The sequence below is a fragment of the Staurois parvus genome, unplaced genomic scaffold, assembly GCF_062004578.1.
Source record: "Staurois parvus isolate SC_StPar_1 unplaced genomic scaffold, SC_StPar_1.0 ptg000361l, whole genome shotgun sequence".
Lineage (NCBI taxonomy): Eukaryota > Metazoa > Chordata > Amphibia > Anura > Ranidae > Staurois > Staurois parvus.
In genome coordinates, this window is record NW_028318157.1 from 2808862 (window position 1) to 2830179 (window position 21318).

Sequence of the window (21318 nt, forward strand, 5' to 3'; positions counted from 1 at the left end):
CTTTGCAATTATTAAAACACTGTGGGATCCAGGGAAGTAGAACTGTTGAAGATGACCCTATGAAAACCTTCTTTAACAGCCCCTTAGCTTTGTGCCACTTCCCATGTGGAGATTCTTAGCCATTTGAATACCAGCCTGCCCCTTCATTACGAGGACAGTTTTCAGTGCTTTGATACTTAGACAATTAATCTGTCATGCAATGCTATAACCAAATTAATATATATCAACGAGACAGAACTTTCTTTTGGTGCTATTTTAAAACCACTTTGTTTTATTATTTACTACCTATAGGACCAATAAAAAAAATCTCCCTTTACTTTCTGTTAAAATAAAAATACCAGGACAGAGTGAACACCCTCCAAATGACCCCTTTTTGAAAAATAGACATCCCAACGTGATCAATTTTGCCACAATTGTTTGGAAATTAAGAAAAATGCTGGTATTGAGGTGGTTAAAAAGAGACCATAGTCTCTTCTGGGTCACAGGAGTGCACTTACTTTTGCTCTCCTGTGAACTAAAATCAGCTGATAGCAAGCTATTGTGCTCTGTTGGCTGACATCACAGAGTCGCCCCAGGCTCTTGGTGGATCCCGACCATATTGTTAGGAAACATGCAGAAGCCTGTTCGGCAGCTGGCTCAGCCTGTTAGCATGTGCGTGAGCGATGGAGCCAGCCGCTCCTTCTCCCTCTCCAACCCCGGCGCTGCACTGAGCACTGGTGGAGCAAAGGGGTAAAGCAAAGAGCAGTGATTGACCAAGAACTGAGCAATCAGTGGGCTTAGAGCTGACAGGGGACCGCTGCAGCATAAGACTTAATGCTTCAGCTTAGAGTTGAGTATGTGTGTTTATTTTCTCATTTAAAATGGAACTTGGTAATGATTCATTAGATGCACGAAATGCAGTGCATGCACGTCACATACAGAGAGAGAAGGTGGTGAAGGGATTAATGTACAGGTCACATACATTGGAGGATGGAGATGGAGTTATTGTGCAGATGTGCAGGATAAGGGAGGTGAAGGGTTAATATACAGATCACGGAAAAAGACAGTATTGATCAGGTGTATGGATGGGAGTGAAACTTTGCATCAGCTGCTGCCGTGATCTGTTCAGTGACTGGGAACTAATAAAGGAATCGTTAATTCTCCCTTCCTGTTGTGAGAAGAAGGGAGAGACCACCAGATGTAAATTTTACACTGTTTACATCTGTGATTGCTTTAAGTGGTATCCTTGACTACAAGGTACAAGTTCCCCTCAGATCAGCTCTGTACACAGTTTGGGGAATTCTTAAAAGGTGTCATAGATACCCTTTAAAATTCTGTAGGAGTGCAGTGCCAAAAGTGTTGGTGATTGCACCCGATTCATGTACCTGTCAGATATACAGTATGTACCTGTCTCTGTTAGTGCTACATTGAGGTTGGAGTGTCCATATCCATCCACAATCATTACATTTGTTATACTAACAGATACATAGATAAGAAGTTTAGTACTGGGGTGGGAAGGATCCTGATCAGGTCCGTTTTGCTTTTAATTGTCAGTGGCGGATATATAGCTGTTTTTCAGTCCAGTGGCTTTTGAATCTGCTCACTGCTGTGTGCTATCAGTCAACAGCCAAGCGAGTTAGATGGGGAACTAGTCTCTCAGTTCCCCATTAGGCTTTGCCAACCTACTGACAAGCCATTTTCCAAGTATGAGTCTTGCCATATTTGGGTAATGACATCACTAGTATCCCAGGCACCTTTGTTTACATTCACTTTTTAGCTGGAGAATCTCCCAGTGGGTATATAATACTGTGTGCGAAGCGGTCACATTAATGAGAGCTTCACAGGCCAGCCATGCCCCCACCTGAGTAGTTGATGGTAATTAAGATCAAAACCTGAGCTACCAGTTTCCTAATCTTTGAACTGTCAGTGATTCATTAAGAATCTGATGCTTCCATATGGACAGATTCTTAAAGTGTCAGTAGAGAAAACTCCTTCAATTTTCAGAGCCAGTAATGTTATTGTTGCTGGCATTAATACTTTACTGAAGTAGGTACAAGTAGCTCTTAAGGAAACTACTGGCAGAAATGTGTCGGTATAGATTTATTGAATTCGCAAAAATAGCTATAAACCAAGCTAGTGCACTAGGCACCAAGTGGTTATTTCTGTAGCACTGTTTATAAAGATGTATGGTGGTAGGCAAGTGGTAAAGTATACGTAAAAAAAATCACTGAAATCTCATAAGCTTTAGAAGAAGAGTATAAGATTCGTAAAAAAAAAATCCTACTCGCCTAGGGGAATGCAACATCATTCTAATGCTACATCTGCCCCCCTCTGGCTCCAGAATACGAACTGGTCTTCAGTGAGCACTAGAGGACAGAGCAGGGATACAATTACTCTTTCTGGAGCGCTGGGCTGTGGCTGGGGTGGAACCAACTGGCTCAGGCTCTTAGCAGCTTGCTAAAAGGCTGAGCCAGCTACCGTTCCAGGTATCTGAGTTGATCCCAACTATGTGGTCAGGATCTTTTCAGAGCCTGGACTAGCTCTCTGGTGTTAACGGAGCCTAAAGCCTGCTGTCGGCTGACATCAATGTGTTTTTAGAGCTTTTTGCAGCAACGCACTACAGTCTATTTAACATGGTTTCCTATGGAACATGTTCACATGTTGGACTTTGTAGCAAAAACGCTGCTTTTTGCTTTTAAATTGAGTTCAATAGAGAAGCTGCTGAAATGCATGGCAGTATGTTTTTGCTGCATTTTAAATTTTTATTTTGCCCAGTAACAAAAAAAATTCTACTTTAACAAAAAAAAAAAGAGCTGAACAAAATGCAAAAAATGCGGTAAACCCGAATCAAAAGCACGCATAGAAAAACACAAAACAAACTGCAAAAAGCACTGGATAAAGCATCAACCACCAAATGCATATATGTGAACCAAGCCTTAGCCAACTGTCATCTGATAACGGGTCACTGGAGTGCAGAATAAACTGCACTCCTGTGATCCATAGGAGAAGTACAGCCAAAAATGCTTTAAAATGGTAATATAATTCCAAAATTAAAGCTGCAGAATAAAAATTAAAAAAAATTAATTACAAACAACTGGTGATTGTGCCATAAAGGTCTTAGTTCAGTTATTTCCTGCTATAGGATGTCAGTGCTTTGTCCCAGTCTTAGGGTGACAACATAGTAGCACAACTCTGTCATACAATAGAGGGTCATCCAAGTATATATGAATGGCAAATGCAATAAAAACAACTGGCCGGTTTGGTTGGGTAGATAAAATATTAGCAAGCATAACTATATTTCTAAGCCACGTTAACCTCTGACTTTGGGCATATTAGACATGTCCAAAATGCTGAAAAGTAGGTAAACAAATTCAGGTCTACTATACCAGCCATTCATCAGGCCCAGGGCTTTGCTGTAAAACTGATTTTGGCAACTGTAGATGCACCCAATCACTTTGCTCACAGGTTAGCTCATCTCCTTCTAACCACCCCCCATTCCCGGTGGTTCTCTACCTCCTGTGCACCTCCCAAGATCCCAGGGCCACAACAAAAGATGTCAGAATGGCAATCTTCTCTGTGGAGTATGAACATGGTCACTCTCAGCTCTGAAAATCCCACCTAAAAAGGTGGGTATATAAATGATTGAGCACAGTCCTGTGCTCAGTTGGCTGGAGCAGAGGGCAAGGGAGACCATTAGGAATCTAACAGACACCCTAATGTCTCCACAAAGATTACCTGTTACCTACCTCTCACCTGTTAGCCCCCTTGTAACAGCAATAGGGTTCAATTTAAAAAAAAATTAAGATGTAATAGAATAAGAATTTAAAAAGAATTAAAAGCACCCACTCACACATATATGAATGAAAAAAGCACCCACTTACACATATAGGAATAAAAATGTGCGGAGGGACACACACATGTATGAAAATGATTGTGCAACATGGTGAACTCAAAATGAATAGGTGATGTTTTGAATACTTTTACAACTCACCACTTTAGAGTACAATCTTTTTTCACCGTTTGGAAGGAAAATGCAGTTTTAAGTCTTGACATACTGGGTATCTATTTACTCAATACTACCTTATTTTTATTTTGTCTAAAAATTGGGGATTAAATTGTGTTTGTGTGCACCAAATTTCAGTTCAGAGTATTTGCCCTATATTTGTGCAACTGTTTGTCAAATCTATTTTGCAAGGGAAATGTAAAAATTGCAACCACTAATTTGTATGCTATTAGACCTTTACATTCAGAAAATAGATACTGTTCTGTGGGTTTAAGTAATTTTATAGCTAAAATGCAGAATTTAACATGTGTGTGAAAATTGAAATGCTCCAGAGGGGAGTTGGTTAAATATATGAAACTCTATGAGGAGTAACATGGTAAACAAAATTAAAAGCCTTTCAATATAATGAGAAGAAATTACAATAATGTATAAATATAATGAGAAGAAATTACAATAATGTATAATAACACAACGCTAAATCGCTAAACCCATTTCTTATTTATATGTAAATCCCTCATGTATATTATTCTATTAACCTGTAATTTTTTATCATGTTTTATTTTAAAGACAACAAAGAATATGATGCATATCTTTCATATACCAAAGTGGATCCAGACTCTTTAGATCATGAGAGCAAAGAGGAAGAACAGTTTGCACTAGAGATACTTCCAGATATCCTGGAAAAGCACTACGGATACAAACTCTTTGTTCCAGACAGAGATATGATCCCCAGTGGCAGTAAGTACAATTTAAACTACCTAGGGGTTTGAGGATGACAAATGAACATACCTTTATTCAGTTGTATTTAGATCTATTATTTGTTATGTTGATCATGACCTCTGAACAGATCATTGTGCATAACCTAAAGGGGTGCTCCTGTGTCTGAGATTGGGAGGCCAAGCATAAGAGAGAATTCTGTAAGTTAACAGCAGTGCATTCACATTATGTTCTGTATAGAGTAATGCCGCATTTCTATTTCATCACCTCCTTTTTGATTCTCTATTCTGCTGTTTAAGTCTCTAGTGGGCTTATTAGTCTTACTAAGAAAGAGGAAGTTATTGACTCTTATACAAGAGTTTGGAACAGAAAATGATTTTTTTTTAAACAATTAGCTCCCTTAACCATCCTATAATGTAACCTTCAGAACCCTTGTATGATTTACTCTTGAAGCATATCAGGTAGTGCCAACAGCTATAGATATGATTCTGTGAACCCCTCCTGCCCTATGCAAACATACTACCAATCCAGTCCTCAATCACATTCTAAAGCCTGGTAAAATACTCCAGCAAAATGCTTTCCCCCTACATACCTCAATCCTTCTTTGCCCCCAGAATATGAAGACCTCAGTTGATTTTTATGGTAGACTAAGGCAGAATTTTGGAGGATGTATGATTTAACCACCTTTAATTGTATACTTTGTTTTTGTTCTCTGCATGGTGTTCTCTCACCATGCCCCTTCCTCTGTGCTGTTTTTTCTATTTCTGTTGCCTCCAAACCTGAAACTAAGTGCAATCCAGCTTGTAACATAGATTCTTCTTTAATTCCCTTCACCCCTATCAAACACTTTTGCCCTTGCAATTCCTTTTCCAAATAGTAGTTTTATTGATAGTTCCCTCGAATTCTCAACACCCCTACCATCTATTTTCCTTTGGGAAAGAGATGGAGGTGGCCCTCTAGAGTCACATCAATGGTCCCAGATGTGAGAAGCAGTCACGTTAATAACTGAACCCTTTCTTTAGAAAAGCTTACCACAAAATATTACTCAGATGGTACATGCTCCATGAACATCAAGCCAAATTCAGGTTCCTTGGACCTTTCAGGGGCAGTAAAATGGTGTGTACAATAATATATATCTAGTGGGACTGCCCATCAAGTGCTTCTGGTCCAGAGTCTATTAACTGGTAAACACTGTCCTCGGCAACAGCATTCCCAAAAACTCACATGAAGCTCACCATAACCACAACCAGTGGTCTGCACTACTATTGCAGGTTAACTTTTTCCCACAGTTGCTAGGCAAGCTGTCAACAAACTATAAAAAAAAATTATTTGTGCTTATTGAAACAAAAACCAAAAAGAGTACTGCTCCCAAAAAAGTCGAATAACCACCTTACAGTAATCTAAACATACACTTGGTGCGCATCTCTGCATTTATAGCAATACAATATATACTTGTGGTTTGTTAGCCCTTTTTGTATTAGGAGGGTTCACAACTTTATAATAAATAAGTGCAATCTGCCATATGAAAATTGAAACCAGACATAGGAAAAGTGAAAAAGTGCTCAGACCAACATATGTTCTCCAAGATTCAGTCAAATCTTGAAAGGTGATGAACAAACACGATTCCTCCACCAAATAAATGATCAGCCTCTTACCAAAAATGCTGATCTCACTTTCCAGAGATCAATACATGCTTGTGTGCTCGTAATAAGCACGCATCTCACTCATAGGATACTTTTACCGCGTCCTCAACATAATGTGACAGACACCAGAATCTTCTTGTGCAATAATCAAATATTCCCTCTGGAGGGGAAAATCGAAGGACCGCAATGGTGTTATATTGTAAAACAATTTTTTTAAATTTAAAATAAATTGACATATACTCACAAACATAAGAAGTATAGGAGCACACAAGAAACAGAGACCAAGAAACGTGATATTCACCGTCATTGACAATGGATTTATATCAACGCTCACTCGCCTCCCCGCCCCTTCCTGGTCTGCATGCTTGAAAAAGGGTATTTTATTAATTTTGGAGGGGGAACCCCCATGCTGTTTTTAAAACAATTCTGTCGCGGGGTTCCCCTTAAAATCCATACCAGACCCAAAGGGACTAGTATGTTTTCTTTTAAAGCTGGAACTAATTATGTTCACAGTCTGCTGTCATTGGGGACAGCAAAGCAATCGGTTCAATTAACACATGCAATCAAAATGAAATTCTTCAATGAACAAATGCATCCGAAACAAAACGAAAATTTGCTACATGCACACATCTACTCTTTACCTTAGAAAAAAGGTTTCAACAAATAGGGTATTTTCTGGCCAAAGACCAACTGGTGAACAACTAGAGGTTGAAGTAGAAAAGACCTTCCAATTCACATCTATAGATGTTACAGAGGTGTTATAAGTTATTCATATATGCATGTATATAATAAAGCAATCAGTCTGATAAAGAAAGTGAATATTTCTTCCAGTAAATACATTCCAGAAACGGTAATTGGGATAGTAACTACTATACTCAAAATCTAGGACACTGAAAATTTTCACAGAGTATCTATTACCTCCATACTAGTGTGCCCAGCGCTCCCATTGTAGAATACCTAATAGTCATTGCTGTTGCAGAGTCCTAAAATCTACTTGAAGCTCAATAGGACCAGTTCCATATTCAGGGAAAAACAGGCTTATTGACCTAGAATGTTGACAAACAACAGTTTATGCTATCTATAATAAAACAGATGTTCTTAAGAAAAGTTAAGCATCCCGAGGAGTGCAGTGATCCTAATGTTAATAGATTAAATCGTAAAAAAGGAATGCATGTAAGATGAGGAGTAGTATAACCTGAGATAGGCTCCAGTCAACCTAGGAAGAAATAAGTCCTAGGGTGCAGGGAGCCTAAATAATTCAGAATCGTGTAGATGATGATACAGAGAATCCAAAATAATAAGAAAAAGCAAATGAACCAGATATCTGCTTTTGGGGTCTAAAGTAGAAGCTACAGGTTGAAGCCTGAGCATTTAAACATCAAGAAATGTCCAAGAGAATGAGTAAACAATAACCTACTGGTGAAAGTGAGGCTATATTTTTACAAAGAAGTTTTATGATTGAGATCTGCAGCTATTACAGCTGTACTGGTGGAAGGGGGTTCTTCTGCCCCATCAACAGATCTCCTGCATTGAAGCAGTGTGAGAACTAGGGGGATCAGGAATGCCACTGTCAAGTGCATGATCGGAAATATGTCTTTCATCAAAGGGTATGTTAATAAGGCATCCTTTGACTGTATCCTATTCATATCAGGCACCAAGCCAAAGTGCTGTATGAACACACATTACAGCCATGCAAGAGACAAATTCACATGCCTCTAAGAGGCCATTTCAAAAGAAGTGTAGTGGCTGAGACATTTGATCCACCCATTCCAGAACCCATTGGAACTACTCTCTGTCCCCTGTTGGTGGTGATTTTGATTTGAGAAACTGTGTCACAATGGAACATAGATTTTACTGTGTTGGATGGGTCCATATAAAAGATGCTAACTCAAACTGAGACATCAATTGGTAGTCCAACTGTTTATCATCGAAATCAGAAAAGGTAAAAAGTAGTTCAAGTTGGTCTCACCAGAGTTAAAGAATAAGCATATAACTGCATAGGATACAAGCAAAAAACTGAGGCATGATGATTGAAGGCAGGGTTACATACATGTAATGATACTCAATGCAAGAACACCCAATATTTTGTAAGCAAAGTTATACAGCACTAAAACAAATTAAATACATCAAATGCTAGTTATGTAAAAATTTAAATATGTGGAATTAACAAACACTCAATACGACAATCATTTACTTTACAATGAATTATGCAAATAAAATATGAAGTGGAATACACAAATTAAAAAGGTACATTGTGAGATTTGTGTAACTGTGCTCAGTGCCAAAAAATGATCAAAATAATTCCAAACAAATTATAAACCAATAGCGGCACTCGAAAATATTCATAAATAGCGCAACAATAATTGGATATCATATATTGAGTATTTGTATTTTATAATAAACTAATAATATTGTTTGCAATAGATCTAAATTATAAGTGATTCACTATTAAAGTGCACAAATCACCAGTCTCTTAATGACAAAAAATCATATGATGATGAACAGCTGTGTCCACAATGATCCTCCAAATTTGTAGTAGTATAAAGACTCTCGTGTCCACCACCACAAAATACACTGCTCCTTACCAAATAGATAGACTACCTATAATCTGGGGTCTAACAATTTGGTAAGGAGCAGTGTGTTTTGTGGTGGTGGGCACAAGAGAATATTGTGAAAAGGTGCAATATTCTAGGCTCAAAGTGTCCCACTCTAATCAGCTAATGAAGCCATAACACCTGCAAAGGGTTGCTGAGCCTTTAAATGGTCTCTCAGTCTGGTTCAGCAGGGATCACAATCATGGGAAAGACTGCTGACCTATCCAATCAGTTGTTCCCCTGAGAACAGTATACTGATTGTCATGCGCAGGGATCAATATTTTACATCACTCAATTTTTCTACAATACATTGTCATTTTGATATTCTGCGAACAGTGTTCACTTTTTCAGAATTTTTTTTTAACTGCCTAACATTGATTACAGGCAACATTAGCACAATCAAACTGACTTTAGCACCACTTTAAGTTCCCAAAGTAGTTTTTTACCTTAATGCATTCCTTGTATTAAGGTAAAAAACTTCACTACCTATCCTACCCCCCCCCCAATCCCAAGACACTCCTCTCACCTTTGCAGCATTGTCCTGGCTACAGTGCCATTCTCCTCTCTTCCTGGATTCATATAAAACACTGAGAGCAGCAGGAGTGAGACTCCTTCTGCTGTCATCCAGATTCCTGTGAGGACGGAGCAGGGACATGGTTTATTGGTGCTATGTGTCTACAGACGCACACAGCCAGAATCCGGAGTGAGCAGTCACGGGTGCATAGCATATGGATTGCTAAGCGGGTACTTATAACATATTTTTTTTATTTTAAGAAAAAAAAGTAACTTTCGTATCACTTTAAAAGAAGACGTTTAGCCAAAGCTTTTTTGTCTGTACATCTCCTATAGATTATGAACTGCAGAATGAACTACACTCCTGTGACCTGTTTTTAGCTGACAGTGGGCGAAAGCCCACTGTCAGCTGAAATCACAGACCTGGCCAGGCTCTAAAAAAAAATCCTGACCATATGGTTGGGATGCATCCAGATACCTTGACCAGCACCTGGCTCAGGCTCTCAGTGATCCGCTGATAGTGTGAGCCAGCTGCTCCCACCCCCACCACAGCCTAGTGCTCAAGTGAGCGCTGGAGGATCAGAGAGGGTCAGCTCTCTGCTTAGAGTGGATGGGGAGAACTGAGCAATCAGCAGTGTTTGATCGCTCAGCTCTCAGTGCAGAGCCGGGGGAGACAGATGCAGCATCAGATCAATTTTGCATCCACCTAGGTGAGTATAATGAGTTTTTTTTCTGCATAGCTCATACGTCTCTTTTAAGTCTGTGAGGTGGAGGGCACATATTGATTCATTCTTTCCCAATTCAACTAAGTAAATTGCTGTGGTTTTTGTTTATGTGAGACTATAATGTATTACAAAACGTTTCCCATATGCGTTTTTTTTTACATCAAAGGAAAAAAACATGACAAAGATGTTTTACCTCCTTCTCTGCATATTCAGCACAACAGTAACAGTGTTGTATTAAGTGGTATAATAATAGGCTGCCCTGGGCTCATGACAAGAACTGTGTTGTCCCAAATGTTAAGAACAATTCTATTGTGATAAAAATACTCTGAAAGAACACAGAATCCTTTTCATGCATCTTTAGAGACTATGAATATCTAATCAAATCTTTCCATCTTGTACAATGATGCCTTGGCGTACTGCTCTTGATTTCAAGCACTGAGTGAGATGTATCCATGTGGCAAATTGTCCCAGATATTTATAAATCTAAAATCTCTGTCGAGTACTACCTTTTGACATTATTTAGTTCTTCAATGCCTAGAGCACATTTTTTTTTTTGAGCCTTAAAATTTTAAGGAGTTCCTGCACTCCCTACAACAAAGATACAGTTCTGAGGATTAGGAACCATTGCAAGTAAATGCACATTTGCACTAACCTACAACAATCAGGTAAATTGCGCAAGACAAATAATGCTGGCAGCTACAGGTTCAGTGGTGAGCAAAGCCAAGACTGAGCTCACAAAAACATGCATTGCTATTAGGAACCAATCAGATGTATGCTTTTAATTTGCAACTTGTAGTAGAAAAAAAAAAAAAGACAGATGAAATATTACAGATTGCTGTGGGTCATACTAAACTTCCCATCCACCAGCAAGTCTTGCTGCTCAGTCCAAGTGTCAGAATGCCACATATTTATTAGGCTTGACTAAAAAGGCAACCTAGAGATGAATGCCATTTACATAGTATGAGTTCTTCCATTTGTTTATAACATTTATATTGAACCAAATTAATGTAGTAATTCCCCTGCTGCAGAACTATAATTTGTGCGGTGTCACTTAAAGAAAACCCATACCAAGCAATTTAGAGGAAGAGCGGAAGACAAGTGTGCAGAAACACAGTACCCAATGCATTTTCCTAATAGAGGTTGGACTGTACTTATATAGCTAACTACCCTCTAAAAATTTATTTATTTATTTTAGTATGGGCCCATTCACATCTGATGCAGTGAGATGCATTCCCACTGCATAGACTGTTCCAAGTCAGTGTTAGCTAATGAGCAGAGTTCACACCATTGCAATGTAGCACAGTGGAAAAAATTCTGAAAGTGGAATTTTTTTGCAATGCAAACATACACCAATGTCTCCAAAAAGCAATTCCAGACATACAAAAAAAACCTATCCTTCCCAAAGTCAAAACCACTTAGAAAAAATGCACTTAAAATGCATGTCAAATGCATAGAAATGCACATGCAATGCATGGAAATACAAAGTGGTGCAATTTCTGGGGTGAATGGGCCCTAAAGCAGCAATAAGTGCTGCAAAAAATAGCAATCAAAAATAAAGAGTTTATGACTGTAATATCTATTGTTGCAAAAAACAAAAACTAATTACTGTAAGGGTCGGTTCACTGTGCAGTGCAATTTTGCAACCCATTTGAATAGGCTGTAAATTGCACCAAAACAGTACTTTTCAAAAATGTGCCACACTTCATTTACATAGTACTGTGGTACCATGCAATCAGGCATTGGGTTTACAATCTGTGTTTGGGATGCCATTAACAATATAATGACACCTACAGCAGATTGCAAAGGCAGTGAGTTTTGACAGCAGTATGGGAAACATGCCCAGAAAGTGCCTTTCCTGCACAGTGTTCTGGTGTGAACTGGCCAGGGCTGGATCTAGGGGGGTGCTGGGGTGACACCCAAATTTCAGTTGTGCCCCCCCCCAAAAGCTAACTGCATCCCCCCTCCACCCTACACCTGTCTGCTGAACAATACTTCAGACACCTGCACTTTCTCCCCTGCAGCTTTATAAATGTAGTAAATGTACTGCACAGTTGATTATCAGGTCAGTGGGGGGGGGCTGCCTGTACCTCTCCTCTGTCATCTAATACAAGTCGGCTATCCCTCAGTGATCTTCACTATCTTCAGAGGCAGCCGGGGTTGGTGGGCGGAGGTTTGGCTGCCCCTTCACTCTTTCCACAGACTCCTTCATTTAAGAGAAGTGGATACAGCAGCCAAGCCCTGGGAAGTCTTCAACACCAGCCATGCTGTACTGTAAGTGAATGAGCAGACTATCACTACATACTGCCACAGTATTCTCCCAGCCTGCCACTGCACTGCCCCAGCCTGCCACTATACTGCTCCAGCCTGTTACTATACAGCCCCAGCCTGCCATTTTACTGCTATAACTTGCCACTATACTACCCGAGCCTGCCACTAAACTGCCACTATATTGTTCTAACCTGCCACTATACTGATCCAGCCTGCCGCTATACTGCCCTAATCTGACATAGCCTGTCATTAAACTGCTGTACCCTGCCACTACACTGCCCTTACCTGCCCTTATGCTGAACTAGCATAACCACATCTCTCTTATATATGTGTGACTAAAGTATGGCATTAGGTTAATGATGTGCTGCTTTAAAAACCACGCCTGTTTTAAATGAATGCCTCATCCCTAATTTAAGTACATTCTTCATCTACAATGGCTTTCTGGGTGCATAGTGAAAAAAAAGGTGACCCTGAAAATGTTGGCAACTATGCTGAACTCCTTCTCCTATCTCTGAACAGCACACAGCCTAGGCAAAGGCAGCAGAGCTCCTCCTCCCCACACAGCACATTATTGAGATCAGATTCCCTTACACACAACCTCAATCTGCACTGTGTGTACCTGGCTGCTATGTTGCAGTTCTGAACTGTGAAATTCCCTGGTCAGAATGGTAGTGCAGCTGCAGTAGTCAGCTAAACACTATGAAGTGTGTAAGGGAATCCAATCTCAGCTACGTGTAATGTGTGGCGAAGAGATTATTTGCTGCTTGTGCTCAGGCTGTGTGCAGTGCAGGGATGAGAGAAGGAGCTCTGCTGAGATCTCCCTGCAGTGCTTCCTGTCCTCTGCCCTGACAGCAGTGACCCCTGACAGTAGTGACTCCCATATTCTGCTCTGCCAGCAGTAATCCCTTTCTTCTGCCCTGACAGCAGTGACCCCTGTCTTTTTTTGCCCTGCAGACTCCTGTACACTGCTCTACAAGTTAATGGCCTCTGTTCCCTGCCCTATAAACTGATGATCCTATTCTCTGCTGACCCCCTGTACACTGCTCTGCTGACCTCCCATCCTCTCCCCCACCCCCCGACATTTTTTACAGCACCCTCACATTAGACCCAGCCCTGCAACCAGCCCTAAATCTGTACTTTTTACATTTGCCTTTACCTGATTAGAGGAAATAATAAAACTAGATTACCCACTCCTAAGGCATTGAGGTGGTTAATATATGTGGGCACACACTATATCTGCAAAGGTTATATACTATAGCATAAATCAAATAATAGTCCACACTATGGTACTCATAGGCTGCTAGCACAAACTGTGGAATGACATACGAATTCCAAAATGTGTGGTACAACATTAACTTTGCAGCTCTAATCAGAATAGCAACATTATCCAAATGTGTCACACAAATCATAAACAAACATCTATACAAATACCACAAGTGCCACACTCATAAAAAAAACTATTGTGACAACCCTAAAAATAAATATAAGTTTTTACAATCAGTATTTGCACATATCAAATTTCAATCAAAGTGCCAGACAAACACATTATTAATATTATATATGTGAACTAATTTTTTAGTCCATAAAATGTCAGTCCATAACCAATAAGTCTGATGATAAATTCCAAAGCAAGTGAAAAATTGTAGCAAGCCTTCAAGTAAACATCAACTTGAAGTCCATTGTGTTAGTGAGATAATTCCACCACCATGAACAAAGGATGGCCGCTCACCTTACAATGTGGACCCTTACAACATAAAGGTCATAATGTGCGTACTTTCGTTTAAATAACCCAGATGAATTCAGATAAACTGACAACCAGAAATAGTAAAGTCCACCGTATAAGTGAAAATAATCCACCACTTAGGTAAAAGATGGCATCTCACCTTTAATCATAGACCCTTAAAGGGAAACACACGTCCTGACCATTCAGTTTTTTAACAGCCGAGATCAGCTCAAGGTTATAAGGCTATAACTCTTCTCTTCCAATGGAACAAACTCTACTATAAAGAAATGCAGATTATAGGAATATAAAAAAATTGCACCAAATAGTGCTCGCTCACTCTCAAAAACTCAGGTCTCTTTTACTGAAAGTATAAAAGAACACTCGCAGGGCTAGTAAAGGTATTGTATAGTATCAAATCTCAGAATGGGGTAAAGTTGTGGCTCTCAGCTCAATAGTGCTTCCAGCTCCAGTAACAAAACAGATTGGTCTGTTAGTGCTGCTCTTGACAAGTGCCTAAAAAAAGCTCTGCGCTATGAGTTACATCAAGATTAACGTCTTCAAGCCTGATTTTTAGTGTTATCACAATAATTGATTTTGCACTTTAAATTTTTTACGAGCATGGCACTTGTGGTAATTGTAATTTGAAGAAGGTTGGTAACTTTGTGTGGCAGCTTTCTTATATTCACACTAATCAAATAGGTTAGCATGGGGGGATTTATTTAAAAAAAAACAAACACATAATATCTCAATTATCCAAAAGTGAAAAAAAAATCTAACAATTTTATTGCACTTTATACTGGACAAATTAAAGTGCACGTACACATCTGTGAATAAACAATGTTCTTAAAGTTCATCCATGTGTATATGGGTGCAAAGTCCTACATCGTCTGTTCACACATTGGAAGAGATGTTGGATCAAGCACCACCACCAGGTGCAACTGGCACTGACCAGAGGTAAATGCTACAGCCAACCTAGCAAACACAGCATACTGTATCTCTATGAATAAGGGCCACCCGTTATGCAATTCACTCCACCTCTCATTTGGCTTCTCACCCAGTCATGCACGCCGGTCACAGCTGTGGTAATAAAAAGACAGGACGTGGTGATAGTTCAGTATTTTATTAAATCAATGCATAAAAATTCATTAAAAACTTCCATATAATAACTGTTGCTTCACGCATCCAAATCTGCTGCCAACAAGATTATACAGAAGCATGACTTCAGCACATAGAGTCCGCTCCATTGCGCTTTGTCTAATACAACATCTTCAGAGGTAATTTGTTTAGGTGTTTTTTTTTGTAGAACATATTTAGATGTTGCTGCCCTGATTGGCGCTGCAGACTTTTTACCATACACTGCAGCATGGACTGTGTGACAGCTATGTAAATTAATCTCGGTGATAGGTATGTTATTTGTTGCTTATCCATAGTCTAATAAGACTATTACCTAGATACAGAACATATTGCCTTTAAAGCACTGGCTTTACTTCTGTAGTTCTGTTACTGCACTGGAAGATTCCATTAAATCCCATTAAAACAAAATTAGAGTTCTGAGTGCAGAGGAATGTATGGATGAGAAATAGCTTAATGGAGAAAAGGAAATGTGTAGCACTTTTCTTAGATATCTTCAGTATTTAAAAAAAATGTATGTTTGGGGTAGAAAAAATACAGAACATCCACTATAAGAACATTTCTAAAATAGGCTCGTAGCTGCTTTTGAACCCAAGAAGTATGATCTGGATCACCTTGCACTCAGCGATGAAACAGGGAATTGAGGGCTGACACACATTATGGTTGTATGTTGCAATTTAAATTGAACTAAAGCCAAACGTTTTTCTTTATTTTGGATTGAGTAAGAGAAGGTTATTTTTTTTGTCATTTTTTACCCTCTCTGTCCCATCTGGGAGATTTCCCTTCCTGTCCCATAACCAAAACTGCAAGTGAAAGGAAATCCCCCAAAAGTAAGGAAATCTCTGGTTGCCACCACGGTCACCAGTGTCCCCGTTGAAAAATGTCCCTTCTATTCTTGTTCTGGTAACCACTCATAAAGAGTGGAAGTGAAAGAAAATCCCAGAATTATAACAATAAACATGACAAATCTCCCTAAAAGGGCCATAAAAAAAAGACAGGTGTTCTAATTCCTATCCTGTCTATTAAATACTAAATCGTTATTAATTTAGTAGCCAGAAAAAAAACATATCTGCTATCTCTCTGATTTAGTTTCTCTGACTGCATAGTTGAGCTCCCCATTTGCAATCCTCTTGTCCATAATGGCGACACAATGGCCACTGAGGTAGGCTCAGTGAACAGTGAAATGGCAAGGCATAGTTATTAAGAGAAAGTCTAGCTGCAATTATATGAAAATAAATCATTTAGAGTCACAGAAAAAGATGGTCATGCATGGGTTAGCGTATTCACTTGAATGGGTTTCCCTATACATGACAAATGCCCCAAAGACGCTCCAAACTTTTTTTGGAGCAAGCAAGGAGTGTTTTGGTAGGTTTTTAGTATTTTTTTCTGCGTGGCAAACTGTGCGTCTGCTTTTAGTGCTTGGGATGCCATTAACAATTAATGGCGCACGTTTTCCACGCATTTCAGAAAAGAGCTGCAGATGTGTTGTGTTTGGTGTGTTTTCTGTGGCTTTTTCACATGTTCCAGAAACACCCAGGTGTGGATGCAGCCTACATGTTTCCTACAATTTAAACACTAATAAAAGGTTATGGTTAATTTCCACATTAAAAAAGTGCCTAAAAAACGCAATCCCTTTTTTTTTTAATTTTCTTTTTTTTCTTTTTAGAATATTGCACACTTAATAAATATCCTTTGTAATGTGCCAGACAGGGGTACGGATCAAGCCAAACACTTGTAATTTATATCAAGATCAGAAAATTGATGTTTGTGTTTAAAGAGTTCACATAGTGAGTTTCCTTTGAACATGCTAATTTAAGGTATCTGTAGTGGTTGAATACATCAGCACATGGTAATTTCAAGTCTCTTTAGGGTTTGATTGGACAGTCCTTTCAAAGTTAAGTTCATGACTGTGTAATTGTAGGTTACAGCCACAGAAGGGTGTGCGTTATTGTTCTGCTGCTGTAATTGGAGCCGCGATCAAGCACAGCATCACTTATACCTTTGTTACTTGGCACCAAACATGACAGCTTCGCTTAGCTGGCAGCAGAGGGAAAATATGCATGTCACAATATATCATTCATACCTTCTCCCAAGCCAAACTCATTAACATGAACACCACTCCAGGAGAATCTATTGCATGTAATTAGTAGAATTATCAAAACGCTACAATTGCGGGATCCAAGCTGCATGCCAAAAAACTTTGTAGTCTTCTGGAACGTCTGTGTTCATTTTACAAGCGCAGTGAAAGGAAAAATTACAGTTTTTCCATCCACTCTGTCAGCATGCTGTGTAAAAAGAGGTGAATATTAATGGAAAATACATATATATCTATATGCCATTTTAAATAGGGTTTGATCCTCTTTCTGGAAAGTAGATATACAAACATAAAATACAAAACTTTAAAATTGCAATACAGAAGTCAAATAGCATTGGCAGTTCGGGCACACAGGACAGGAAATAAAATGGATTTTTGCACTTGCTTGAAAATCTTTGCTCTGGTAGTTTATTGGGGGGGACAGCATCTGACCTCTGAGTTGCCTAATGTGCAACCTCCTGGAGGCAGGGTGTATACCCAAAGGAATAGCTCCTGCTAGTGGCTAAACTACTGCACACTAACGAAGCTCAAGAGCAGCAAGAAGTGGCCAAATGTAATTAGGAAAACATAAGATAAAAACTCCTCTTACGTAAGTAATGGGCTGTGTCCGTCAATGAACTGTCAAAGAAAAGGATTTTGCACAAAGTACAAAAATTTATTTTAGTCAAAGCATTCAGCAAGGAAAAGAACATCAGATCTCTGTGACTGAATAACTGCTGCCTGTAAAACCATACATCTAAATATGAAGACATAGTATAGGGGTATGCTCATGGTGATGGGTGGCACCTGGACTTTAATTGTACTCCAGTATCTTGAACAGGTAATACAGGGTCACCTTGTATTTCTGACCTTGACTTTTAAAAAAAGGGCTATGTTTAGAATGTTTTCACTTCACAGTGCAAACTTTTCAAACTTGATGCCAGCATTGAATCCACTTAGAGCTCAGTCTCAGGTAAATTACCAGGTTTTATATCATGCCACTAGTCACACACTTTACCTTATCAGGGCTACAGGTGGAAACGTTACTCACGTGTGTTCTCCTGCCCTTTTGCAATGAGGATTCATTGCAGGACAGTCCACACCTGAGTTGCTGCATACGCCTTCTGGACATGCTTACTCTATTTCCTGCACCATAATTACCCCCCAGGGGAATACCCCTTGTAGCTATGGCGAAGACTAGGCAAAAGGAAGCCAATTCAATATTATAGGAAAACAATCGCTCTGCCAGAGGCCCGCACAATAGTCAACCTCAGAGTGAAGTTGCATCCCTTGCACTGGAGCAAGACCTGGCTCTAAAACTAACATCTGCGTCCAATTATATCTCTGTTTCAGGCACGCAGCATGTAGCCTATCAGCAATAACAGAATTCTTTGTATTTATGCTACAATTCTAGTGACAGATTATGGATTTACTAGAGCCATCTTTGTCCAGGGCTCAAACTCCCCACCTCTTCTCCTACTCCTGTATCTCAACCTGAGTTAGATCCTGATATGACTGTTCTAGAGGATGCAGACACACAACAGAATGAAGAGGATATTAAGGGAACATTAAAGTCTGGGGAAGAGAAATCTTCCACAGTTTCCTCCAATCATGTTAAAGGATGGAGCTTCATGCAACATGCTTGCTATGCCAACAATGAAAAGTCATGCAGGTTTTGGTACAAAGAAACCCACTAAATCTTGCAAAACATTCCCTGTTCACGAGCAGATAGAATGTGCAGCCTATGATAACTGGATCACTCCAGAAGGAGTTTTCACTCCCCCAAAGTCTTTACTGTTCTCTTTCCAGCGGAAAAAGAGTTTGCAAAAAAGTGGGCTATTCCTGTGTTTTTTCCATTCTGCAGATGGAAAGTTTAAGATCTCAGAATGACTGTTTACCCTTGCAGGCACCACAACCAGGTCTTGCTGCCATTTCAGTATGTCAAACTGCAGCTAACTGGATAAGGAAAATGAACAATTAGCATGATCTTATATTTTAGGATGATGCTGTTACAGAACAATTACAGAAATTGCCTTCTGCTCTGCATTTTTGTGTGCCTATACCCTAGAACATGTTATGAGACAAATTTCCAGACTGGCTTTTACTGTATATTGATTCACACAAGCAGAATCCTATGGCTTAAAGCTTTGACAGCTAAAAGGTGTCTGCAAAAGGCACCTCATTCATATGCCCTACCAAGAAAGATGCCTGTCTGGTGAGGCACTTGACCAATTTATTAAAGAGGTCACTGGAGAAAAGAGGCTTCTACAAAAGGAAGATTCCAAAGACCTCTTACTCAGGATCACCTAGCTTCTAAAAGCACACAGCACTGTCCGCTCTACCCTACTTCAGCTTTAAAGCCTAAGTTTAGCCCTTCTTTTGGCACAAGGCTTGGCATGCAAAGCCATAAAGCCTTCCTCAAAGTCCTCTTCACAAGGAAGAGCCGTCACCACTCCTAAGAGTGGGGGGGACTAATAGTTTTTCTCTCACGGAACCACAGGTATTCCAGATTGCTTGATTGAATTAGTGGTTTTAAGAGGGTACAATATAGAGTTCAAACCTGTGCCCCCCTCACTGCTTTCTTCTTTCAAATCAACCAAAGACTGCCCAAGGAAATTCAAATTTGCAAAAGGCCCCAAATCACCTGTTGTCCCAGGAAGTCATTGTCCCAGTACCTCCACAAGAAAGGTCCAAAGGTTTCTATTCAAACCTGTTCATGGTACCAAACCCCAACAGGGATATTTTTGCCCTATTTTGGACCTAAACCCCTCAACAGATTTCTTCAAAATCCAAAATTCTGCAAGGTCGGTAATTGCCTCTTTGAGGTATGGGGAATACTCGACATCAATGAATGTTCAAGATGTCTAATTGCCTACCTTATCAGTGCTTTCTGCTATTCACAGTGGCAGAAAATCACTTTTGTTTTTCGCACTGTCCATCAGTCTGTCCTCTTCTCCCAGAGTGTTCACAAAGGTCTTAGCCTATGACTTAAATTCCTTGGGTCCTGATTAGGGCCAGCAGAGGTGCTATCTAAATGGCCTTCTTTTAGAAGTACTTATCTCCTGGTCAGTTGTCAGAAAATGTCCAGAAAATTCAACTGATTATTTAAAAAAAAAATCTGCCCTCCAAACTTTTCTTTGCCTGGAGTACTTAGACTTTCACATGGGATGTGCCCAGGATGAAACCCTTCTTCCTGAAAAGAAAATTCATGTTTGAGAACTGAGATTCAAGAGGAATCCCATAGTGAGATTCTTCAAGAGAGTTCTATGCCTAATGGTCACCTCATTCAAGGCAGTGCCTCTCTCCCAGTTCAATTTAAGAACCATCCAACAAAACATGTTCTTGGCATGGAAAAAGCAAACTCTTTTCCTGAACTTAACTAAGCTCATATCCACTTCCTTATTTTGGTGGATCACCACCCCAGCCTCTAACAGTGAGGAAGTCTTTGGCACAGACATACTCTGACTTCTAGCAGACCACCCCTTGGCCTCTTCTCAAAAGGCCAGATCTACCTCTTCAAGGTCCTCTATTCCATCTTGCAGCTCAGTCATTGTCTTTAACCACATGGTTGTTAAAACCCAGGTCTAAAAGGATAGAGAGATTTCTGAGCCTGATTCCTACCTTGTTGAACGCAAGAAAGGCCCCTTTCAGGAAGATTCAAGATGATACCTGGAAATCTTTTTTTGTCTGGTGTGTATGCAGTTGGTTCAGTCCCAGAGATTACTCGGTGTCTCACATTCCGTCCTTCCTGCAATCTACCTTTTCTGTGTATGTTTTGTGTAAAATAATTAAAGACTGGGTTGTAAAGTATCCAGTCTGTAGTCACAAAAAAGAGAAATATTTCCAGCCTTATAAACTAATATGATGACAAGTGTGCATATCTAAAGTGATAACAGAAGTATTTTCTTTAACTACTTTGTGTTTGAAACAATTAAAGTGGAACTTCAC

The 21318-nt window shown here is 39.6% G+C and overlaps 1 protein-coding gene across 1 annotated transcript in view; it reads left to right on the forward strand.

The window, feature by feature from the left end:
• The window catches only part of IL1RAPL2 (interleukin 1 receptor accessory protein like 2), a 1007763-nt gene that overhangs the window by 978014 nt on the left and 8431 nt on the right, over window positions 1–21318 (forward strand). Inside the window, exon 10 of the mRNA XM_089684924.1 lies at window positions 4550–4720. Coding sequence (XP_089541050.1) covers window positions 4550–4720 — 171 coding nt within the window. The remainder of the gene's footprint in view (window positions 1–4549; window positions 4721–21318) is intronic.